This window comes from Ictalurus furcatus, chromosome 12 (genome assembly GCF_023375685.1).
Source record: "Ictalurus furcatus strain D&B chromosome 12, Billie_1.0, whole genome shotgun sequence".
Lineage (NCBI taxonomy): Eukaryota > Metazoa > Chordata > Actinopteri > Siluriformes > Ictaluridae > Ictalurus > Ictalurus furcatus.
This window is the reverse complement of record NC_071266.1, coordinates 14,134,261-14,160,163: the sequence shown is the minus strand read 5'-3', so window position 1 is coordinate 14,160,163 and position 25,903 is coordinate 14,134,261. Positions and strand designations below refer to the sequence as shown.

The 25,903-nt window shown below is 37.8% G+C and overlaps 1 protein-coding gene across 4 annotated transcripts in view; it reads left to right on the top strand.

The window, feature by feature from the left end:
• The window catches only part of igf2bp3 (insulin-like growth factor 2 mRNA binding protein 3), a 28,572-nt gene extending 2,980 nt beyond the window's left edge, over positions 1 to 25,592 (top strand). For 2 of the 4 annotated variants that reach the window (XM_053637532.1, XM_053637535.1), the window contains 14 exons: positions 4,569 to 4,617; positions 12,023 to 12,074; positions 12,279 to 12,342; positions 12,880 to 13,158; positions 13,493 to 13,627; positions 13,793 to 13,915; positions 14,035 to 14,170; positions 14,327 to 14,461; positions 14,794 to 14,853; positions 15,970 to 16,086; positions 16,196 to 16,270; positions 18,424 to 18,555; positions 23,582 to 23,695; positions 23,869 to 25,592. In XM_053637532.1, coding sequence (XP_053493507.1) covers positions 4,569 to 4,617; positions 12,023 to 12,074; positions 12,279 to 12,342; positions 12,880 to 13,158; positions 13,493 to 13,627; positions 13,793 to 13,915; positions 14,035 to 14,170; positions 14,327 to 14,461; positions 14,794 to 14,853; positions 15,970 to 16,086; positions 16,196 to 16,270; positions 18,424 to 18,555; positions 23,582 to 23,695; positions 23,869 to 23,964 — 1,567 coding nt within the window. In that variant the 3' untranslated portion in view covers positions 23,965 to 25,592. Of the gene's footprint in view, positions 1 to 4,568; positions 4,618 to 12,022; positions 12,075 to 12,278; positions 12,343 to 12,879; positions 13,159 to 13,492; positions 13,628 to 13,792; positions 13,916 to 14,034; positions 14,171 to 14,326; positions 14,462 to 14,793; positions 14,854 to 15,969; positions 16,087 to 16,195; positions 16,271 to 18,423; positions 18,556 to 21,902; positions 22,612 to 23,581; positions 23,696 to 23,868 lie in introns of those variants that run through there. The other 2 variants (XM_053637533.1, XM_053637534.1) reach the window with 2 other exon arrangements.
• The last annotated feature ends 311 nt before the right edge of the window (positions 25,593 to 25,903 follow it).

Sequence of the window (25,903 nt, the reverse complement as noted above, 5' to 3'; positions counted from 1 at the left end):
TGGACACAGGTCTTCACCGGTGTTTGATATTAATTGTTTTAATTATTGCTACAATTTATTGAAATGTAACTTAACAGCGCAATGTGCCATTATCTGACTGGCCTAATTTATTTTTTTGAGTTTGTAGGAGAAATTTCAGCTTGTAGTGATGTTTAGACTGTGATGTGAAAATATATTGAGCCCAATACAGGCTAATGTGTGTGTCAGAGGTCATGTATGTAAAAGTGGGTTTGGATCGTTACCTAGTATGAACAAAGTAGAGCAAGATGAATGCTGGGAAATCTGCAGCATTCCACCCAGTGAGAGACGGTTTACCCACTTTGCCACACATGCTCACACAGCACATGATTCTTTGTGTGCACATTGGCTGTGATTTGTGTTTTAGTATGTAGGAGTGTGGATAGCCTCAATTTAAAAAAAATTGCCTTGCGTTTTTTTTCCAAATTGTGTTTTAAACTAATATATATTAGAATTGCCACTGTGGTTTGGGAAATGGTTGCCACTGGAGTCTAATTAATTTTAACATTTGAGCAGAATTCATAGTTCAGCCTGGATTGTGTTGTGCATAAGATGTGAGATTCTTTGTAACCTAACTATCGTGGGGGTTTTGTCTTCTTTCACTGGGTCCTCCTCGGTGGTTAAATGTCCATTTTCTGTGATCTTGTACTGTGTATTTGGGGGCAAGGTAGGAAAGGCTTCCAAAGTAGATACAAATTCTTGTCTTAAAAAAAGTCTCACTGTGTAGGCAAAAATTACATTGGAAACATATCTACTAATGAAATTGCAAGACATTATCAACATCTTTGTATAGTTGTAAAAGTTGCTGCTGTGCCTGTGTGGGTCTTTTTCCCGCTTCCTTTCCCAAATGTGCATTGGCTGAGATTTATTTATTTATTTATTTATTTATTTATTTATTTATTTAAGCTACGTTTGAGATTCTAAGAAGTGTCTTCGTGCAAGTTGCACAGAAGGTATGCAGGATTGCCTTTGATGAGCCATTTAAAGCTAAAACTGAATGATGGCCAAACATGGAACGTATTCTCTCATGACTTTAGTTGTTCTGACTTTTTCTCCAAATCATAAAGTCTGCACATACTTATACTGATTGACTGTAAAATTATATATGACTTAATGTGCCTTATTTTGGTTTTATTTGTTGCTTTTAATAGTGTAGTTAGGTTATGTGCATTTTTATTGTATAACTTTCTTGGTTTGGGAATTTACTGTGTAGAAATGCTTATTTCATAACATGCATAGCAACTAATCTTTGTGTGGGGGAAAAATCTGACAAGTCAAATTGGTGGAAAGTTTATCGTTTATTATTGTTAAATTTCATTATTTTGGGAGTGGTAGCTTTACTGTCAGGTGTATCATGTAAACCATTCCTGTAGTTGGGTGTCTTGAGTTAGTGCAGTTTTATGAATCATGTTAACACAAGGCTACACAGGCGTTTTTCATAGTTAAGAGAATTGCTCTTATGCTGGGTGACATCTTGAACTTGCACATAGGGTAGTATACTTATATGTACATACTTATATGTACATATAATATACTTATATGTACATATCTTCAACACACGCGCGCACACACACACACACACACACACACAATTAATTCATGTCTGTAGGCGAACCCGTCACTATAGTAACCATACCCCATCCCTGGGCAGAAGGGGGCTCTGTCGGCCTGAAATGGGGCACTGCGAGCTCGCCCATCCCCTACACACACACACACACACACACACACACACACACACTCACTCACTCGCTCCTATAAGTTAATGCACCAGAGAAGAATGGTCCATAATGCATTCCCACTGTAATGCGGGTCAGAGCTGGAAAAAACATAATTCCTACTAGTTTTGTAGGAAGAAGAAAAAGTTAGATATAAATGGAAGCATAGCTCTTGTGCTGGTGGATATTTAAGATCTGGATTATAGAGAGGTCCTTGCAAAAATTCATAGTGTTTATGGTCTAATTTTAGAGAATTTGGAAGTGTGCAGTTATTTTTAAGACTGTTATCAGGGGCAATGTTTTGTAATGACCAGTTACAATGCCACACGTTTCAGAAGAACAAGTGAGCAGCACTGGCGCTCATAATCTGGACTAAGTACACACTGCATTGTAATGGGGCTTTATCTATATAATATATCATAGGATTCCTCTCACAATCACATGCCCCCTCATATGAAAACAAAAGGAGTGTTTGTGCCATCTCTTGTAGTACAGATTTTTACAAAAATTATTTCATTTATCCCTTTGTGAGTTTAGGTGTAATAGAAAATAGGAATTCACTGACTAAACATAAAAGGAAATTTTCTTGGATAGCCAATACCTATATGGATTTTTTTTTTCTTTTTTTCCAAGTGCCCAGTTGAAACTATAATTATCTACAGATCATATGCAGGAAGTCATTTATTGCATCATTTGATTGATTTTGGTGTTTTTAACTGTATTCTATTTTTTGCTTTTAAACAAAAACGGGTCACTCTGCCCACTGTGGTAATTGTCTGCATGTGTGTATTCTAATTTAAAAAAAAAAAAAAAAAAAAAAAGTTTCACACTGCAAGAAAAATCAAAAGCATTTCCACTGTAACTGTATCAACACACATTTAGTTACTTTCCAACATTTGACCAGGGCCAATGAGCCTTTAGAGTAACTCTGGCCCTTTCAGGTTTCTGTCGATGCACTTCATTTATGGACACATTCCTGGACAAAATAGGAAATAATACTTAAAAGCAGTTAATGACCGCAATTTCACTGATTTATAACCCCCCCCCCCCCCCCATTTATTAAAATTATTCTCCTCTGCTGTCTGTAGTGTTTGCATAAGAAATGCACAGAAACTGTGTTCAAGGCAGGTTTCATTTGTACCCTATTTTGAACAATGCCCTGTTTGCATTCATTTATCAAATACAGACGGAAATGTGCAAACACGCATAGTGTTTGAACTTGGTAGTAATGTGGTGCTGACAAATTCAGACTGTTCAGATGTACACATTTGTGGATCCGGAGCCCGAGATACCACACACAACTGGGAAAACACTCTAGCCCAAAGCTTGAGACTATGCCACTCAAACAGCAGTTTATATAAAATTTTGCCCTGTTAACACAAATTTGTCAAAGTAAAAATGTAGCTAAATGTACACCCCCCCCCCCCCCCCCCCCCCAAAAAAAAAAAAAACCCTCTCTGCACTGTTGGCTCTGCCAATTGTGTCACCCTGTTAGATTTTGTCTAAAACCTTTTGACTATTAAACTGTTTGGACTTGACTGGCCAGCTACATGGTTTCATTTTACAGAAAAAACTTGTACTTTTTAGAAGCTTGTTTTTATTGAGTTTAAACTTTATCTAGCTAAGCTGGTTGTTCCTATTTACAGTAGAGGCTTTAGAAGGGGGAGTTTAATCTTAAAGCTTCCCAGAGACACAGTCACAAAAATGTATGAGTTTACTCCATCTCCATTGACACTAATAGCCTATAGTACACATTGTGATCATTGTCTATGTAAATGCTGAACACAGTATGTGGTGGGTACATGAAATCTGACAGAATGTGTGTGATGGAGTGACTGTTCATGTGCTTCAGACTTTTATTGTAGATCGTCAGGATTACAACTCTGTGTAAATCCACTGAATTTGCAAATAAATGGTGTATATACCGAGTTCATCTTTAGCATTTAGATGTTGTTGTGCTCCCTTATCCTCACTACAGGTGTTGACAACCAACCTTTGTCCTGTTTTGTACAGTAGTGGCAGAGTTGACCAGGTTATGTAAAGAGGCTGGGGAAAAAAAGCTATCTGTTGAATTCTCCTGTATTTTTATTTAAATGTTAAATTTAAGTTAAATGTTACTTAAATGTTTGTTTTATATGTATGAGCAAAAAAAAAAACAAAACAACAAACCCAAAAAGCCTGGGTATATTTTCCATCGGACTGCCTTCAGTTTGATCAGATGTCTTGTTTCAAATGCAGATAGTCATAAAATATCTGAATATATTTCTATTTGACAAGTTGGTGTATTTTAACATTTACTAATGTCCTATGGAAAATATACTCGTATTTTGTTTTTCCAGACAAAAACTTTGCCTTGGTCATCCATTCATGTGCTATTTTATACCTACTGATAGTGTCTCACATGAATCCCTCTTACAGCTTTCCATAACCTCACACCTTTTTGTTTTATTAGGTCATTAGGTAAAATATTTTAAATAATGCCTTTAACTAGTTTTAAATAAACAGAGGACCAGACTGTGTTACAGTTTTAGTTACTTTTAGGTTCATTTAATTGCTTTATTCTACAGTGTTACAAAACTAAATTTTTTCTAGACCTATTCAGAATGTATTTAAATCTGTTTAATCAAAACCTTTTTGATAAATGTTGATTACCATTATTTGATCATGACTTGCTCTCTTCCCTTAAGCTGCTCTAAAATATTTGTTTATGAAAACATAAGATGTTTCTTGGTCATTCATTTGAGGAATAAATGTGCTTGCTGTGATGTGGTAATGTCGTCATTACTTCCCTCCGAATTTACACCCTATATTCTTTCTTGGAAATTTTTCTTTCAGGAGCTGTAAACTGCAGATCAGGAATATCCCACCACACATGCAATGGGAGGTGAGTATGTTTGTAATTTGGAAGTATAATGAAAGTTGGAAATATGATTAACTTTGATAAAAAAAAAAAAAAAAGATGAATTTGCGCAGTGGATTTCATCACAAAACTACCTGGGTGTGACCTAGTCTTCAAATGCTGTCACTTGATGGACTTCCCTCTGTCCAAGACTCTTGGCTCGTTACACCGTTTAGATTATTGAAAGGTTTACCCAAGGTTAGGACTGGCCATTTTGCATTAAAAGGGGTTAAATTCTGGTACATGGTAGGGCTGCACCATTATGGTCAAAATTATAATCATAATTATTTGTCATGATTATTCATTGTTTTTAGGGACAACATATTTTTATTGCACTTTCACATTTAAGTAAACTGCTTTCACCTCCATGTTGTGCTACATTCCTGTTGATGTACAAATCTTTGCATCAAATTAGACTGGTCCTTAAAGTGCATCATCTCGTAGAAGCAAAAATATAAATAAAAATTGTACCCAAAATATAGGCTAAGTAAAAATAAATATTCCATCAACCAAATGAAAATATGCAATCCAATATAACAATATGCAACCAAATGAAAACAATTCAGGTGTATGCAGAAAAGGCAATAACAGTGTTTACAGGAGGAGAGACGCAGCCAAATCACCCAATAGAGTGGCACAGGGATGACGCCATTTTGTACCAGAACCCGGAAGTTAGCATCACACCGGTTCCCTCGACAAAAACCCAATACGGTTTTCCCATAGGCTTTTGGATTACTGCAAAAAAAAAAAAAAGCTCTGTGATCAACAAAAGTTTACAATACTGACACTATTTGTCCCTCAAGATAATTTTCACAAATGAACACAACTTTTATGGATTTTGGAGCCTAAATACAATCGCCAGAAATAAAAAGCTAACTGTATGCTATAAACAAACTACACCACAGTTGCTCGACTTCGTCACCATCAGACAGCTTCTGAGAACTTTTCCAAACTTGATTTAAAACATTTTCCATAATACGGATTTACTCTGTGAAGGAATCTTCATTTTCTTCACTTTACATTTTTTTTGGAATTGTGCACAGCATACCTGAACCAGTTTATTTTCAAAGACTTTTCCTATTCGGCATGATGTTAAATTGTCCCCGACAGCGTCTGTAGCCTCATTTAGCTACTTGTTGGTGTCATGATTTGCCCTCTGAAACCCGGAGCGAAGCTGGCAGCGAGAGCGCTAAAATGCTTCTCGTTTCCGGGTTTTGGCATTACACAATTGTCATCCCTGAGCCGCTCCTGATCATTGGATGTTAATCACCTGCATATTAATTTCACTACAGTATAGGGTTGGTGTGATATAGACAATCATTTGAATACATTAATATCTTGAAATGACTTATCATAATGTATTGTGTTCTCTTAAATTGATGGGAAAAAATTATCAATACAAAATAACCGCACATATTTCTGACTGATATTGTGGCATACCTTGCAAATGACTGTTTTCTGGTCAGTGTTTGATTTGTTATACCCAAATCACATCCAAACAACAAAACCTCCCTTTTTAGGCACAAGTTCCTCATCTTTTAGTTGGACTAATGCCTGTTCTGTGTTGGGGTGTTTTGCTCGGTCACATTCTTCAGTGGTTGTTTTGTTACAGCAAACCACTAGTAGCTCCTAGTGCCGACAATAGTGACTTAAATCGGCTGCCAAAAAGTACCTTTTGCGACAGTGGCGATAGACAATATAAGAAAATGTCTATTGATAGATACTGTATTGCTATATCGCACAGTCCTACTGTGATTTGTACTGGATCTGAAATATTGCATAACACATTCATAACAGAAGTCACTTCCATTCAGAAATGTTGATTGTTGCATCAACAGTTTTCAATTTCTGCAGTTTAGATTAGAGCATTTGTTAAAACTGAGAACCAAAAGGAGGCTATATATTGATACCTGTGGCATGTGTTTACTTCTGTGTACCAAGTAGTGCATAATTCTTATTGAGAAATTCATTATGGTCTGCTCTGAAAATATATACGCATTTCAAAATACTTGTAACCAGCAGCTTTTATTGTAGCGAAGTGACCACACTGGCTAACTAGTGCACTGTAAAATTACAAAGAGTTTTTGTTGTAGCCTTAGTAGGGCTAAGGTTTTATGTAGTGCATTCAGTTTTTATTTTTTACATACATAAAACTGCAGCTCCTTATTTTATATATTTGGTGTCCAAGCCTTATGTTTGTAAAAACTATTTGTGACACTGGAACTCTTGTGATGGCTGACAGTAGAGAAATTCTGGATTAAATTAAGACATGGTGCTGTATTTAATCTTATTCAGGTTTACATTAAAATATAGCCAATTTTGAGCTGCAGCATTGATAGCACTGTTTCCCAATTCTGCTGTGATACACCACTCACAGCACACCTATCTCAACGCTTACGCTAATTAAATAGATGTGCCAGGTGGGATGTTTGGCCAATTTATTTTGCAAAATTATTTACAATATTACATTAGTTCCTTTTACAATGGAAAGGAGGTAAAAAGGTGAACGAGTAATCCATTTCTTTTTGTGTGACTACTGATAAATTGTGATTTTTTTTTTTTTTTTTTTTTTTTTTAAATATTCACTCGTATAACAAAGCACTCGGCTCCATAAACACATCTGACCCACAGAGCCTAACCCTTATAGGACCACAGACTCTGTGTGCTGGCATTTTCTTACCCTATCTTCAGTTTCAGTTCATGAATGTAGTAATACTAACCAACACAATGCATTGTTTATCAGACCAGCTTGCATTTTCCTATTATTTGTTTTGTGATTCCAGGTCTTAAAAGACAAGCATTATTCCCAAAACTCTTATTCTCAATATCCAGATTGTTTCCTGATAAGATTTTAACCATGTGCAAACACACTTGTAGTCAAATTCATATCCAGTCGGCCAGACTGAATTCTGATTGCTCGGTTAAGTGTTAATATGCAAATCAGCTAATTAAATTTGAACTCAAGTGTTGGGGGTTATCTTTTAGGTGCTTTATTTATTTATTTATTTATTTAAGGTGGTTGCATCCAAAATCTTAGTTTTTGGGGCATTTTTAATATGTTTTAATATCTCCAACTTCTGCATTTAGAGAGCATGTTCAGCACTTTTTTTTCTTTTTTTGGGGGGGGTGTCGGTTATGAAATGTGGCATTTAGAAACCTGCATTTGCACTTATTACATGTAGCTACAATGTATCTCAGACCTCTTGAGGTGGTGAGCTCATTTAAATCCATCTTAAATGCATCTTGTGTGAATTTACAATTTTTACAATATTTGGTTAATTTGAATCAAATATAATCCTGATACTCGGGATACTGTGAGTGTTTATGAAATGTGTAAATAGTGTAGATTCATCGAAAACGCAGGGGGCAAAAGGGTTCATTTTACATTGCTGCAAGTGATTTGTCAGAGTACTGTAAATTTAGTATCCATTTTACTCCAAAGGCAGCCATGTTTCTGTGTGAAGAATTATTACTTGTGTCCAGTAAATGCAGGACTTCATTTGATCACCAGCAGAAATCACTAGAGATGAGTAATACACACCTAACTGTCTTGAGAGATTTGTGTATTTACTGAATATCTAAAAGATTTCCTGTTTGCAAATGAAGCAGTCTAAATATTTGCTTAGTCACTTTGTATTTTGTATCAGTTGTGTTCAAGTAAATGTCGTATGAATTCTTATAAATTTATTTCTACATTTTGGTGTTTTCAGCATATAAGCACTGGGGGTGGGATTCATAAATGGATCAAAAGGTTTTTGCTGTACTGTAAAACATTTGTGTGACCAGAGAGTTGTAGCGCTAGAAATATTTTATAATATGAATAATATTTTTAGAATGAGCTGACCAATAACTACCTGGTCCGCTAGTATTACAAATGGATCAGCTTTGAAGAGGAAAAGTGTTGAACATGACCACCAGGTATTCATTCCATTCATATGTTGTGTGATGTAAATGTCATTGACTTGAACAACTAATAAATATATATATATATAATATTTTAGATATATAAAATGATTTGATTCCTCCACTAGTCCCTTTGGCTGCTGGTGCATCACTTAACATGGTGGATTTATGCTGAATTTGAATTGCCTCAGAAGTGGGGAATCTGAGCTTGGTATGAATTTAACCTCCATTCAAGCTATAAATTGGGGGGAGTTCATGGACACCTCCATGTGTGTCTTTTTTTTTTTAACAAGAAGCTAGCTAGCTAACTGTGAACTGTATAATGTGTTGTAGTTTATACAAGTGAATATCACTGTATGCTGATTGACCAAAAGCAAATACTTGTGTTTACAGTATACCTCATTTAAAGGTAAGAAGTGCTACTTTGTTTACTGTTCATGCTTTGAGCAGTCATGTTGATTTGGCCAAGGTTGAATTATGAAGCATATACCTGAGTAATATAGAGACTTGACTTCAAACTTGTGTTTGTGCTTGAATTGTTAATTGGGTGTTTTTATATGAACAGAGATGGATAAAATGTTTGCAAATTTTTTCTCTAGTGATCATTAATGGTTGAAGTTAAACATGATCTAGCTGATTGTGTTTTATTTACAGGGTGTGGTATAAGTAGGATTCGCACTTATTTCTGTGCTAAATAAGCATAGCTCCAGATGTATTTATGCATATGCCACTAGGACTAGGCCTAGTTACTGTTAGTTGGAGTCTTGAGATTTTTGATCCCTTGTTGCTTAGTGTCTGAGAGATGGATTCAGAGTCGTGATTTGGTTCTATATCTTGACATGAGTCCTTTTCAAATGGGTTGTTCTAGCGGGGCATATCAAGTCTTTGTTTATTCCCATTTTAAAAATGCATTCAACTAGAGCTGCAACAGCTAATCAATAGTACTCGATTTTGAAAATTGTCAACGAATCTCGTTATCGATTAGTTGGTCTGTGCGTGGCACTGAGTACATGTACTCACTACGTTACTTCTGTTCCAAAAACATGCTTCGGACATTAAACACCGAAGTTGCTTCCAAAATGACGTATTGTACACTTGCACTATGCAGGCGTACTCTACCGTCTAGTGTGAATTTTATAAAGGTCACCATCTCTCATATCACTAGCGGTTTTTCACTAACCGGAAATATAAGCCGCTTCCTAGTTGATGGCACGTGATCTCATACGCACCGCCACTAGCTTTAGCCTAATACCCAGAGTCACAAACAATGACTTTCTTCAGTTTACTGTTTGTCAACATTACCTTTTGTTCCCAACATGACCTCAGTCACCATCAGACGGAGGCAAAGTCGTCAAATGACTGAGGAAGAAAGTCCTCTAAGGCAGGGGGACATGTTATATTAAACACCAGAGATCAAACAAGTGATTCACAAGCACAAACTTATGTTTATATCCAACATGCTCCACTATGTGTAAGGGGTTGGGGAAACGTGCAAATTGCTTAAAAGGTTTAGTTTAATTTAAGTTTGTCATATGTTGTATTTGTGCGCTTGCAGTGTAACTTCTGTAGTTTATTATAACTGAAGTGATCTATTAATAACAAGGCCGCGTTGCTCCTCATGCGCGGTGTAGACGTGGTGATTAGAGTGGGAGCACGAGCAAGATCTGTAATATCTAAAACACTATGATCAAAAGTAAACGCAAGTAAAGTAATATTCCTAAAGGCAGTGAGTAACAGAAACCACAAGGTGCAGTGAAAGTGAGTTTTATTGATTAATCTAGGATTGTAGTTTAATTCAGTGCTTTTTGTGCATTCATAAAATAATGCATAAAATACTATTTTATATATAATATAAACTAAAACCAATACATTTTATATATTTATTATATTAATATTATATATGAATTAATAATAATATATATTCTGGTGTGTGTATTTGGTCCTTTTCTGTTTTGGACAAACAGTTGTGTAAAGTTTTAGTCTGAAGTTTATATTTACCACTCAGATTGTGGATTTTATTTTAAATAAACAAAAAAGGTACTGAAGTTTGCCCCCCCCCCCAAAAAAAAATCTGATTAGCCGAAAAAATAATTGGCCAACTAATCGATTATGAAAAATTGTTAGTTGCAGCCATGCATTCAATCAGCAGTCACTCATGGTTGTTGAAGGGAGTTAAGGAATTGAAGCAAAACATCTGACTTCTCATGCCATAATAGCAAAATGTGTGCCTGGATCAGAACATGGTGAGAGAGCTGCTCTTTGACCATCAGAAGCCAGTAGCATCTGTGAAGATGGTCAAGACTGAGCACATTGCCAACATGGTCTTGGGCCTAAACTGTGACACACAAAATACAGATTTTATAAAATTGCTTTGGGTATTTTCTGTGTATAATTTGTAATTTAAACTATTGATTTTCAAGCCAAGACCTTCAGAACGATACATTTTTTTTTCATAGTGTTTTTTTTTTTTTTTGATCTGCTTATCTGTTTAGTGAAGTGCTTGAAGAGAGCAAATATTTAACTTCATGCAGTTTTAACTCTAAATTGGTCAAGTTTGAAAAATAATGCAGTTATTGAATAAACTACCCATCAATTTCACATGTAGGAATAAGTCCATGGCCACGCTGAGAGAATTTTAACCAGCAATGTGGTTATTCACTTTTTACAGCATGGGCTTGTGCTTTAGGATTTTGTCTGGAGTATGAGCTCTTGTTTAGGGTTTGTGCCATCTGTGGGTATCTGTATGTGGGATATACTGCAGTGTAGCAAAGAGGCCCCCTTTTCACTTCCAGTGTTTAGGCAAGATCAGTCTGGCTTGGATTATAACCCACTGCCCCTGTGCACTCGGAAGTCTCTGCTCTCCATGTGTGCACTACCCCACCCCCTATACACACAGCACCAACCAACCATTGGCATGCTTAAATAATTGACTGACTGCTCATGCAGCCAATGGCTGGAGCTTCTCGGTGGCAAGAGATTTCCATAGTATGGTTGGTGTCAGCCAGTAAGAGGATGTGAAGAGGAGACCGGAAGTGGGTGTGTATTGGTAGATGTATAGAGGGGTGTGTGCTTCTATGCCTGGAGGCACCGCTCCTCCTGCTCATTCTTTCACATAAAACTGCATGCTATTTTAGACTATGCTAAATAGCATACCAATACAGCACACCTCTATATAAAGTGTCACTGCTAAGAAATGTTCATTGTAAAAGTTGCTCAGTGCCATATAAGTGACTGTCAATTTGAGTGTGACATGTGCACCTAAAATCAGTGAGAGCTACAGACAAGCCTCCAGTCATTTCAGCAACTAATCACACTCGATGATCCAAACAAATTGGGTGCTTAAGGAAGAGCTGGCCACATCTTATTAAATGTGGGCTCAATAATTTGATGTGCTTAATACTGTAGGCCAGTTTGTCACTCACTTCCTTTTGACATTGCCTAATGCTCGGTTACACTCATGCGTTGTTTTTCTTGTTTCCTTGTGCAGGTGTTGGATGGATTATTAGCTCAGTATGGCACAGTGGAGAGTTGTGAACAAGGTATCTCTTGTTTGTTTTAAACCTAGTTTTACCCTTTTAGAACTTACTTTCAAGCTAACTCCTCTATTACAGAGGTTTAGATGGATGGTATTCTTTGACCCAGACCTATTTGTACTATCAGGATGTGTTTTGAGCACTTCTGTTATTCGCTCTGGATACGGCTATCTGCTAAATGATTTAAAACAAATGTTTTTCTGTCTGTAGTCAACACGGACACGGAGACAGCCGTAGTAAATGTGCGTTATGCAGTTAAGGAGCAGGCCAGACAGTGAGTACTCCCCTTTCTGAGTTTAGCTAGAGCACTCCATGTGTACAATGTGTGAAACTTGTAGCTGCTTCATTTTACTGCTGCCATCTAATGCCAGATCAGTGTCATTGCAGGACTCTTGGTGTTCACTGCTAAGGGTCTTGTTTATATAATATTTTAACCATATATTTACTCACCAGTCCTGCCTAGGTTACTGATTTTATGTTTATACCATGTTTGTTGCATTTATGCTGTTATTGTGTAGCTTTTTATGTTTTAACTTGCTGTCAAATCCTCATAACAAGAGGATGTAAGAGCTTCATTTTTTTCTCCCCAGTGGGCACAATCTTTAATTGCACATTCTATTTTTAATACAGTCTCAAATTGATATTGAGGTGTGCCAATAGCAGATTCTGATCTTCCCATTGACCAAGGCAACTACAAACTTGGAGCAGCCAAATGTCAGAAAGCATGATGGTGCTGTGCATTTAAGAAAAGTTGTGTTCAGCACGATGTCCTGTCCACCCACACACTCAATTCTTTCTTCCCTGTCTTTAGAGCAGTTGAGAAACTGAATGGTTTCATGATGGAAAGCTATGCACTGAAGGTATGCTACATACCAGATGAATCTGTGCTCTCCGATCCCCCGGCAGTGGGCAGCAGGAGAGGAGGGGCCCCACGTGGTGCACCACGCCAGCCCTCACCCTCTCTGGGTACCCGCCCTAAGCTGCAGTCTGACATTCCACTGCGCATGCTCGTGCCCACCCAGTTTGTGGGTGCCATCATTGGCAAAGAGGGTGCTACCATTCGCAATATTACCAAACAGACGCACTCAAAGTAAGTATGATTTTGGGTTTGTTTTTTTATAAATATTTGTGCATGCACAGGTGTTGCAAGCAAATTTATGTGGTTCATTGTCTATTTCGAGAGCCACTAGTGATTCTGTTGGTTCATGTAGGATGCTTTTTTTAAAAAAAAAAAAAAAAAAAAAAAAATTTCTTAATTATATCTATCTCTATATTAAAAAAAAAAAGGGATATTTGATTTGTTCATCTGCAGACATAAGTATTAAGTAATGAATAAAAGTAATAAGTTTTAGGACTAGAACATAGCTCTGCTTTTTGACAATGTCTGAATGTTGTGATTTTCCCCTCCCTATACAACCATGCAGAATTGACATCCATCGTAAGGAAAATGCAGGAGCAGCAGAGAAACCCATAACAGTCCATTCAACTCCAGAAGGCTGTAGCTCTGCCTGCAGGAGCATCATGGAGATCATGCAGAAGGAGGCCCTAGACACAAAAATGTTAGTTGCTCTTATATACTCCCACCCACAGACACTAGCTGAGAAGCTGACTAGCTTCATTTGATCAGTTGCCCTCTTGCAAATCTTTATGCATAATCTTTATGCATTTCCTCTCATCATGCATTTGCTGTCCCTCCATCTGCCTTGTTTGTATCTCCTGTACAGCGCTGAAGAGATTCCTCTGAAGATTTTGGCTCATAATAACTTTGTGGGGCGACTGATTGGAAAAGAGGGTCGCAATTTGAAAAAAATTGAGCAAGACACTGGGACCAAAATCACCATCTCACCGTGAGTGGATTTGTAAATAGTGCTGTTGTTTTTCATGATGTTGTAATTGACTGCCAAGCTGAGTATACATGATGCTGAATATCCATAAATAACAAGTAAACTTTCAAGCTCTTCTCCAGTCTCCAGGACCTGACTCTGTATAACCCAGAGCGAACAATCACAGTCAAGGGCTCAACAGAGGCATGTGCGAGAGCTGAAGAGGAGGTCATGAAGAAAATCAGAGAGGCCTATGAGAATGATGTGGCTTCCATGAATGTATGTTGGGAGCACAGTCTCTACTTTTACTTGTCAAGCAGAAAACAAAAAAGCAGCACTTTAAGATGTGTTTTTGCAACTGTCACTTTAAAAGGTTGCGCTAAATGATTAAGATGTTTATCACTTGTTTATTTGCCTTTTTGCATGTGTCGGCAGCTCCAATCTAATCTGATTCCTGGTTTGAATTTGAATGCTCTGGGTCTTTTCCCGGGTGGGACAGCAGGAGCAGTATCCCCCTCTATGGTGCCAGGACCCTTTTCTGGAGCACAAGCTGGATACCCATCCTTTGGGGTAAGTGTGAGTGGGTCAGTACATTTAAGTCTGATGAGCATTGCATGCTTTTACTTTGTTTTAGTCCACTGTTCTACTTTGATGAAGGAGCATATCCTAACAGTAGTAATGCCAATTTTCTAGTTTGACCAATTGGCATGTTACAATAATCTTAGTGAGCCTCACAAAAGGTGTGGAAATTGAAGCAAAAAGCCATACTCTCAATACTCCAGAGACCATGGAGTATTTGTGCTCATTTGTGATGGAGTGTTGTGGTTTGGTTGTGTTAATGTTTGCAGCAAGAATGCACAGGCTGGCAAGTGTGCCTGTGTTAATGCGTCTTTCTCCTGTAGTGCAGCGTGTTTCCGAGCGAGGTGCCGTTTTGGTCCTCCAGTGATAGCCCATCCCTCTCTGTAAGTCCCCCAAACCACAATGCGTTGCACGGCTGCTGGCCGTGCTCTACCTGATTGGCTGAAGGGTGCAGTTATTGGCCTTGGCTTCCTTTTGTTTCTGTGGCCTATGAACTGGCATAACTTCCCCAAGTAACATTGCATAAAATACAGCCTGTTAAATTGTATGCTTTTCAAGTGCTGTATTTGTTTATTTGACCTGTATGTAAATAAAGTTGGACCAGGTGATGGTTTAACATGGGCTACCTGCACCATCAGAATACCTTGAACTGGTGATCTGTGTGTGGGGTTTATCTTGGGCAGATGCTGGAGACTTTTGATTGCTTGAGGTGCTTATTAACATACTCCTTATAGCAATTTATGTATTTGAATATGAAAGTTTGGCTGCAAGTAAAACGTATGCAACCAGTCATGTGACTTTGCTTTGCCTGGCTTTATAGCTACAGCTGTGAATCAATGTTTCCAAGCAATCTGCATTATTGTTCTAGCTGGAAAGTGGACTAGAACAAGTAAACATTTTGCAAGTTGTCAAAAATATGCAGACACAATTGGCTGTTTTGTCTGCGAGAGTTGCCAAGAATGATCCTTGTTCACAGGCAAGATTCTGCTTGTGCCAGAATTTGTGCAATTAATTTCAAACCTCACTTTATTTTTTTTAAAGAAGAATATGAGGAAGGAACAAAATTACTTAAAATAAGAACATTTGTTTTGAAAAGTCAGGATAATGTATCCTGTGCACTTCAGTCACACCTGACCTTCTGCACCATGTTTACCTTACACAGCCGGGGTCCGTAAGTATTTGGACAGTGACATTTTTCGTAATTTTTTCACTCTACACTACTGGATTTGTAATTAAGCCATCATGTGATTGAAATGTAGACTTGCACCTTTAATTCAATGGGTTTAACCAAAATATTGCATTAACCATTTAGGAATTCCAGCCATGTATTACATAGTCCCATTTTCACAGGCTCAGAAGTAATTGGACAATTGACTGAGCAGTTTTATGCCCGTTTCCTTGTTCAGTTTGTTTATTTGCTATTTATGGACCCGATTGTAGGTGGTGAGGTGTTATCTTTTACATATAGAAGTATGTACAGTCACTTTCTGTGTCAGCAGCAGCCAGAGTCAGAGACTGTGCATCTCTTCATCCCTGCACTGGCAGTGGGCGCCATCATTGGGAAGCAGGGCCAGCATATAAAGCAGCTCAGCCGTTTTGCTGGTGCATCAATAAAAGTAGGTGACGGATTAAAATGAATGTTTAAGTGTAGTGGATGTTTGTTTGTTTGTTTATTTATTTATTTATTTATTTATTTAAAAGCACTTTCTAAATTCCTCTGTGTAGATTGCTCCAGCTGATGGGATGGATGCCAAGCAGAGGATGGTCATTATTTCAGGACCACCAGAAGCCCAGTTCAAGGTACTGGTCTTGTGAGCAGATGGAATATCCTGTAGCCTTCCGTCAGCCACCAAAATTCAGTTTAGTATGTCTAGGATCATCAAGGCTGTGTACTAAAATGAACTTGAATATACAGCTGGGTCCATAAGTATTTGGACAGCAACTTTTTACTTTTTTTTTCCCCTGATGAATTTTGTAACTTCAGCAATTGCAGCCATTTATTATGTCCATTTTCACAGGCTCAAAAGTAATTGGACAACTGATTGATTGGCAAGGTGTGGTTAACTCATTATTTCATGACAAAGGTGTAAAAGGTCTGGAGTTTAATTTGCATTTAGTAGCTTGGCTTCTCCATTTTAAAAAACTTTAAGCCCCTCTAAAGTGTTTCTTCACAAAACTTGGTACACACACAAACAAATTCTGGTCATGGCGATCTGGCAAAAAAATTGGACCAGAGCATCCAGTTTCACCAGCATGCATCAAATTTGTTAGGCATGTGGGTTTACTAAAGACAAATTTCACAATCATATCCATTAATGCCAACCAACAGAAGTGAATCATTTTGGGTTTTGTGCCTTTTAAAAAAAAAATTAACAGTTGTCAAGCTTTTAAATACTCCTCCCAGGGGATTCATCAGATTCAAACTAAATTGAGTCAATATGGTGTGAATGTCCACAATGCTAAATTGTGAAGAAATTTTTGAAGTCTGCCATTTTATTGTCATGGCAAGGCAATCAATTAACAGGTTATGCTGCACAAACAGGAAGTGGCATAAGTCCACTGCAAATCATGCAGTATGGCCTTTTCCTCCATGATTTTCAGTGATGGGCTTTAGTCACATACTCATGCCAATAGTGCCACCATCTGGCAACAAAAAGTGAGGCTTATGAACAAACCTTTTTAATACTTCTCTTCATCAGAATGTCAATATATCCATGATATTAAATTGGGAAGTAAATGTTACATCTGGAACAGCGTTGTCATGGCGAGGCAATCAATTAACATGTAGGGTAATGCAAACAGGAAGTGTGATTGAGCTACAGTGCACAATGTACAGTAGACTTGGCACAGTATATTCATTTTCAGACTGGTACAGTATCCCTTGTTCAAACCGGTAATGCCATGCTGGTTGGATGCTACATGGTGCTATGAGGTAATTTTCACTGTGCAATTGCTCCTACACTAACGCAGGGCGGCTTGATTTTCAAACTTAGATTGTTAGTTTGAAATTATTTACCATACCACTAACATGCCAAACAGCAAACATGGGCTTTGTTCAAAATGAATGTGACAAACAACAAATATAGCCTATGCACAGCCTATGGCTTCTACACATATTTGCTTGCAAAGATATGCTTTTCCACCATTTTAAGCTTGAGCAGTGATCTCTCGGGGGTCACTACATTTCCTGCCGTGCTGAACACTGATGCGGTGCTGGTTGTGCAAATGCACCCTTTTTTTGCCATGCTTGCCACTAGTAGGAAACACTGCTCATTAGCTTTTAGGAATCAAGTGTTCAGTCATTTCAATGATGGTCTTTGTTTTGTCTTTTAAATGCAGCTAGGTAGCGTTGGAGTTCTGTTTAATATTTTGCACACATTAGTGTTGACCTTGCACAGTTGATCCTGTCTGTTAAATGCAGCAACATCAGTTTGCATGCTACGCTGCCTGTGTAGTTTTGATACTTTCGTAAAGAACTTCCAATGCGTTCTTTTAATTTATCATGAGTTGCAAACTCGTTGCATTAATTAAGGCTGTTCTATTCGTTAAGATATTGATATAGGAACTGTGATTAACTTTTCATTCAAAACGTTTCCCCCTTTACACTGGTATAAAACTTCATACCGGTGTGTGTGTGTGTGTGTGTGTGTGTGTGTGTGTGTGTATATACCGTGGCAAGCCTAATGTACAGTGAAACTAAGTTCACATGTGTGTTCACATGCCAGTACTGGCTCTTGAAATACTCCACTAATTGCTGCTTGCAGCTATTTTGGTAATTAATTTTGCATGCAAGGATGCCTGAAAAATTCTACTTGGTTTTAATAATATTCATGACTTCTTTACATAACACCTCTCATAACTGATGACAGATGAAAAATCAAAATAGCTGGTCTGCTTGGAAAAGCAACTTCCAAATGGAACACACCCCAACTCTTTCTCTCTCTGTCTCTCAGGCTCAAGGACGTATCTTTGGAAAGCTGAAGGAAGAGAACTTTTTTGGCCCAAAGGAAGAGGTTAAACTAGAAGCTCACATTAAAGTGCCATCATTTGCTGCCGGCAGGGTCATTGGTAAAGGTGGCAAAACGGTAAAGGATAAATTTAGTGGTAGGATGTTTCTGAACTATATAAAACTTAACCTTTTTCCCCATGTTTTTTGATGTCCTATTGAATCAAAGCATAACATTTATTTTTTAAATGTGCTTCCTCAATAATGTAATGCATGCTTAACCTGTTATATTGAGTTTACAAATGAGGGTTGATCTCACAAGATCAGTCATCTGCATCAGGCATGGTTAAACCCGCCGGAAGTGAGCAAGGGAAGCGTGTTCCTGCACCTTATATACCAGCTTTAATTGTTGTGTAATATTCTATGATGTAAAACAGTGGCGACTGGTGGTTATTAAAATAGGGGAAGCACAACTTTCTAATAATACATGCACAATGGATATAAAGTCTGCACACCCCTGTTAAAATGGCAGATTTTTGTGATGTAAAAAAAATCAAACCAAGATAAATCGTCAAAGTTTTCCACCCTCAATATGAAATTACAACGTATCAAAATTTGCGTTTAAAAAATCAAACGTATTAGGGGTGGGGAATGGGAACAATTTAAAACAAAAAAACAAACAAACAAACAAAACACACAATAACCTGGTTGCATAAGTATGCACACCCTTTTAAAAATGTGGCTGTGTTTAGAATTAACTGATCACATTCAATCAAAAGTAATTGTTCATGTTCAGAATTAATTATCATCCAGCGGTCATCAATAAAAATTGATTAACCACACATAAAGATCAGCTGTTTCTGTAGGACTTTCTTCATATCTTGGTTTCATCTGACTGCTAAAGCCATGGAACACAGTGAAGGCCATCAACAAATCGAGAAAATGGAGTACCATGGTGACATTAGCGAGAACAGAACATCCCTCCAATATTTATAAAAGGACAAGAGACCTAAGGCAATATTTAAAGGAGCTGCAGGAATATGACAAGTAAATATTACTCTCTGCATGTGACTAGGCATGTCACGGTAGCTACTTTTGTTGGACGATCTATTGTCCCAGAAATAATTGTGATAAACAGTAGTCATTTTAAGACCATTTTTATGCCACTGATAATTAGAATTCTGGAATTTGTATGTTTAAATTCTAAAGACATTATTTCAGTCAGGGGAAAGTACTACTGAATGCCAAATTTTATCAATTTAACAGTCCACAAGAGGGCGCAAAGAATAAATACAAACCAAACAGCACTGTTATTGTTTATTGCAAAGAACCAACCAGGCTGTTAAAAGTGCATTAATTAATTAATTAAACTAATGTATAAAAATTTTTTTAAAAAAAGATTTAACATAGGTTCTCAGGCCAGTTCCAATGTGTCTGTTATAGTTTTGTCTTCTGACACAAATAACCTTTAAATTTAGTCAATATTTCGTCATGTGTGGTTTATAAATTTTTAGCCACTTTTACTGTAAGATGTCCATGTTTAATGCATTGTAACAGTGTATTCAACATGACTTATTACCTAGTGCCTTATTTCAAGTTCACTTGTGCATTTCTGTCATTTTCTGTAGCAGCAAGTTGTAACGTTTGCTTGTATATTTCTGATTAATCTCGTGTATTGCATGTGTTTAGGTGAGTTAATTAACCCGCTAGTAAAGCATTTTAATTTTCCGCTGTTCATTCACTGTTCGGCTTCAGCTCACTCCCCGTGTGGATTATTTGAAACACTAGAACTATTCTTTCTAGATTTTTCTTCTTGAAAAACATTTAGTGCATTAAAATCTTGTCATTTAATTTTTTTTTTCCAACAGCATGTTTTAAGTCGGTGCTAGTGCTTGCTACATATCTTAAATTCGAATGCACATAGTTTTTTCATTCAAATGTGCATGATCTTAAATTTGACGAGTATTCAAAATTTTAATTTGATGGCCCTAGAGCAGATGAGAGGACAAGCAGTGTGAATTGCTAAAATGTTGGTGACATTCATTCTTATGTAAACACAGTGGTCAATATCGAGGTCATGTCCATATATCTTACAAGAAGTAATTATTGTGATGGGCCTACATGTAAAAACAATCTCTTGGATGTGTGGGCTAGGGTGACTAAGATACAAACCCTTTCTCACAAAAATATCCAAGCTCAAATAAATCACCCAAAACCATGTGGCAAAATGTATTCTGGTCTGATGAGACCAATTCCAGAAGGGATGTTTGGTGCAAAAAAAAAAGCACACCACCAAAAGTACACCATTCCCATGGTGAAGCATAGAGGTGGCAGCATCATGCTTTAGGGCTGCTTTTCTTCAGCCAGAACAGGGGCTTTTATCAAGGTGGAGGGAATCATGAATAGCTAAAATAAAAATACCAGTTAATTTTAGTTTAAAACATTCAGGTGTCTGTTAGTAACCTGAAGATGAAAAGGTATTTCACCTTTCAGCAGGACACTGACTTAAACATACATATCAACAAAGGAATGGCTTAATCAAAAGTTTTTCAAAAGCACAGTCCTGAATCCAGCTGGGGTGACCTGAAGCGGGCTGTGCACAGGAGATGCCCTCACAATTTGATGACTCTAGAATGTTTTTGCAGGAAAGAGTGGGAAAATACTCCCAAGTCAAGATGTGGCATGCTGTAAGACTCTTACCAGAAAGACTGAGTTTCGAAACACCTTTTGATTTATTTTTTTATGCCACAAAAACATGCACCACAAAAACTGCCATTTTAACAGGGGTGTTTGTGACTTCTTTGTGTGTATGTGTGTGTATATATATGTGTATGTATATATGTGTGTGTGAGATAGATAGATATATATATATATATATATATATATATATATATATATATATATATATATATATATATATATATATATATATATATAATATATAATATCTCATACATATACACACACTGATCATCCATAACATTAAAACCACCAACCTAATATTGTGTAGGTCCCTCTGGTGCTGCCAAAAACAGCTCTGGCCTGTCGAGGCATGGATTCCACAAGACCTCTGAAGGTGTGCCGTGGTATGACACCAAGATGTTTGTAGCAGATCCTTTTAAGTCCTGTATGTTGTGAGGTGGGACCTCCATGGATTGGACTTGTTTGTCCAGCACCTCCCGCAGATGCTCGATCGAATTGAGATCTGGGGAATTTGGGGGCCAAGTCAACACCACCACCTAGCATGCTCCTTAAACCATTCCTGAGCAATTTGCAGTGTGGCAAGGCACATTGTCCAGCTGAAATAGGCCACAGTCTTTAGGGAATGTTGTTGCATTTAAGGGGTGTACTTGGTCTGCAACCATTTTTATTTAAGTGGTATGTGTCAAAGTAACATCCACATGAATGCCAGTATACAAGGTTTCCAGCAGAACCTTGCCCAGAGCAGCATGCTGCCTCTGCTGACTTGCCTTTTTCCCCCCACAGTGCATCTTGGTGCCATCTCTTCCCCAGGTAAGCGACACATGCACCCGGCTGTCCACATGATGTAAAAGAAAACGTGATCTCATCAGACCCTGTTGCCGATTCACAGGTTGTCCCTCCTTGGACCACTTTTGGTAGGTACTAACCACTGCATACCAGGAACACCCCACAAGACCAGTCATTTTGGAGATGCTCAGACTCTGTCGTCTAGCCATCAATTTAACCCTTCTCAAAGTCGCTCAGATCCTTATGCTTGCCCGTTTTTCCTGATTCCAACACAAACTTAAAGAATTGGCTGTTCACTTGCTGCCTAATGCATACCACCCCTTGACGGGTGCCACTGTAACTATATAGGTGAAAAAATAAGTACACCCCATAGAAATTTCTGTTTTTTATAAATACATATTCAGACAAGCAAACATTTGATCCTCTTTGAAACAGTGCCTATTAATGAAGTTGATGTACTTGAACAAAACCACAAGGGAAAAATGTATTTTTTAATCATTTATTCAACAGAAATATCAATAGATGTGATTATTTGTGGGGAAAAAGTAAGAACACTCTTGGTCTCAGAAGCTAGTATTGCCCCCTTTAGCACAAATAACTTCTTGTAGGCGTTGTGCATAGTTGTCCACTAGGCTTGCTGGAATTTTTGACCACTCTTCCATGCAGTATTCTTTCAGTTGCAAGATGTTTGGGGGTTTTCTTGCATGTACTGCCTTTTTCAAATTCCCTCCACCACCATTTACATGGGATTCAAATTCAGGCTTTGACTAGGCCATTCCATAACCCTCAATTTCTTCTTTTTGAGCCATTCCTTGGTGGATTTGCTAGTGTGCTTAGGATCATTATCCTGTTGATGGGTCCACTTTCAGTTCACCTTTTGGACAGATGGCCTCACACATTATCTTCAAGCACTCTTTGATATGATGCAGAATTCATAGTTGAATCAATGACTGCAAGCTGTCCAGTCCCTGAGGCAGCGAATTAACCCCAAACCATAACATTTCCACCACCGTGCTTGTTTGTATGTGCTTCTCCAAACATGGCACCAAACATGTCTGCTGATACTGTGGCCAAACAACTCCATCTTTGATTTGTTTGCCCAGAGCACATTATTCCAAAAGGGCCGGTCTTTGCCTATATGCTCATTGGCAAACTGTAGTTTTGCACGAACGTTCTTTTTAGACAACGTAGGCTTTTTCTTGACACGCCTCCCATGCAGTTCAAATTTGCAGAAGCATTGTAGAAGCATGCACTTTAACACCAACACTTGCGAGACTTGCTAGCAGATCCTGTGATGAAATTTTGGGATACTTTGAGACTTCTTTTTGCATCAGATGGTCAGCTCAGCTGAATTTGCTGGGACGGCCAGTCCTGGACAAATTGGCAGTCGTTTGAAATCTGCTCCATTGGTAGATTATTTTCCTTATAGTGGAATGACGTATTGAATTCCACCAACATTGATTAATAATGTAGATACTTTAAAATGTGTCAATGAAATTTTAGAAGGTGGGCTTCCTGTGTAGTCTTAAAGCAGTTGCCTGGCGTGACCTGTTGTGAAGTGATGCTTGAATAGCAATAACTGGAGATCCTAAGGCGCAATAGCCAACCCAGTATTTTTTTTCAACTTTCTGAGAAACTTTGTTTTCCATGATCAAAATTGTCATACTCCTGTATAGGTGAATGAACTACAGAACCTAACTAGTGCAGAGGTGGTTGTCCCCCGTGATCAGACACCGGATGAAACTGATCAAGTGGTAGTGAAAATTACTGGGCACTTCTATGCAAGCCAGGTAATTTAGCCCCTATTGCATCAGTTCAGTTATGCTTTCTGGTATTAAGTAATTACCATATTGATAAATTTTGACAGTTTCAGAAACTATATAACATGGCTGCCTTTTTTAGATTTGTTTGATCAACTGTGTATCATTCTGAGTTATTGATGTGTGCGCATCTCATTTCATAGCTGGCTCAGCGAAAGATTCAGGAGATCCTCTCACAGGTGAGGCGGCAGCAGCCCAAAGCGTCCCCTGCTGGGGCTCCAATACCACGGAGGAAATAATTCGCCAAGAGCGGGACATGGGACGTGCCCATCTCTGGAGTTCACCCCACCTATTCTTAAACCCCACCCACCTCCTGGAATTTCTACGAGAATCTATTTTGTTCTAAACATGAGAACGCGGCTATGAAAACTAGTCTCCCCTTCACTGCCGTAATGTGGTAACTGCACAATCTTCTTTTCTTTTTTTTTTTTTTCTTCTTGTTTTTCCCCTTTAACTCTATTTTGTGTATTGGTTTTGAGTTTCTCATGGAAAAGTCAAGGCATTGCTCTCCTATCCTGGCTAGGGGTGGGGTCATAAAAGCTCTGGGTATGGGATGGGACCGGAAGTGGTGTGTTCAGAAATATTTTGTCCCAGTATTGCTAATGGCATTTTATAAATTCAGATGCATTTTATAAAGAAAAGAATTATATATAGATACAAGATGAAATACGAAAGGTGGCAGAGCAACACTGCCACTAATGATTACAGGAAGTGTTGATTGGTGTTAACCAGGAAACCAAGTTAATATGCATTTTTACTGATCTACCTCAGGCTAGAGTACCTCAGAAAAAAAAGTAAATGATATATATATGGGAAAATGTTCCTTTCTTTTTTTATTTTGCTTTGTGGTATTTTGTATACTTTATAAAACCTAATAGTTCTTGAACATTTTTATTTTTTTAGAAAAAGTCTGTTAACACAAGACCCTCAAGCCCCACATTTGTTATGATGCAGACAGTTAATAACTGTACATAAGAATGTCTGCACATGTAGGTAGGTGTGAGGTTTAAGGGCTTGCTGTTCGCAGATAGGAATATTGTAAAGCGCCTCAGTGTTGCCGAGGAGCCACCTTCTTCTGGAAACATCAAAAAACAAGCTATAAATGCGAAAAAAATGCTGACCATACATATTGCAGCAATGCCATTTAGTTTAGCAATTATAACATTAACATTTTGGCATGTACATTTTCCCACAAACGTTAAGTTGGCATTCAGGGATTAGCTTCAGCGTTCAGGGATCGTGTTAAGTCCTGCTGTAAGACACTGATGCGCCTTCATCAGATTATCACATCCCAGCCCTTTGTGGAACATGTGCATTTTTCTTTTCCCAGCCTTTACTTTTGACATTTGTGAGTTGGCTTCCATCACACCAGGCTTTTCCACACTGCAAACATTTTTGTCAAGTGTCTGTCACTGCATGGTGAGGGTTGGGGGAGTTGCACTGGTTTCAAATGCTTTTGATGTTACAATGGATGCATCTTTATAGCCAGCAGTAATGTAGAAATGGATGTGATTTATTATTATTTTTTATTTTATTCAAAATTAGAAATGCAAGAGAAAAATAATGAATCTTTTAGATGTATGGAGGAAAACAATGTTTTGTGTTTTTTCTCACAAGAATGTAAATGATTGTGGTAAAAGAGCGTATTCATGCTTCCACACTAGTAATAATGTCTACCTCAGCTGAGTCAAGAGTGGGTGGCGTTGAAGCTTGTGCCTCTCACTACGTTATTAAAAATCTGTGCCGATACATTGAGTCCCTTGTGAGCACTTGTGTTCTGCTTTGGCTCAGTGTATTGTGCCTTCATTCACAGGAGGGGCACAAGTGATCTGTGAGGGTGTGGTGTTGTGTTTTTTTTTTTTTTTTTTTTTTTCTCTTCTCCCCCCCCCCCTTCTTTTTTGTTTTTTTTTCTGCCCCCCCCCCCCCCCCCCTTAACTATTGTTGATCTACCTCTTGGACACATTTGGATTAGAGACATATTATTTTTTAGAATTTAGGGTCAATTCTCAGTTCCTTTTCTGTACCAGGAAAAAAAATTGTTTAAAAAAAAAATCATGTATGGTTATATTTGACAAATGAGTGATTTTTAATATTTTCTTTTTGCCTGCATTGTGATCTGATTACTGATTTAAATCCTCCATATGTTGCTTTTTCTGTTTTTTGGTTTTGGTGGTGTGG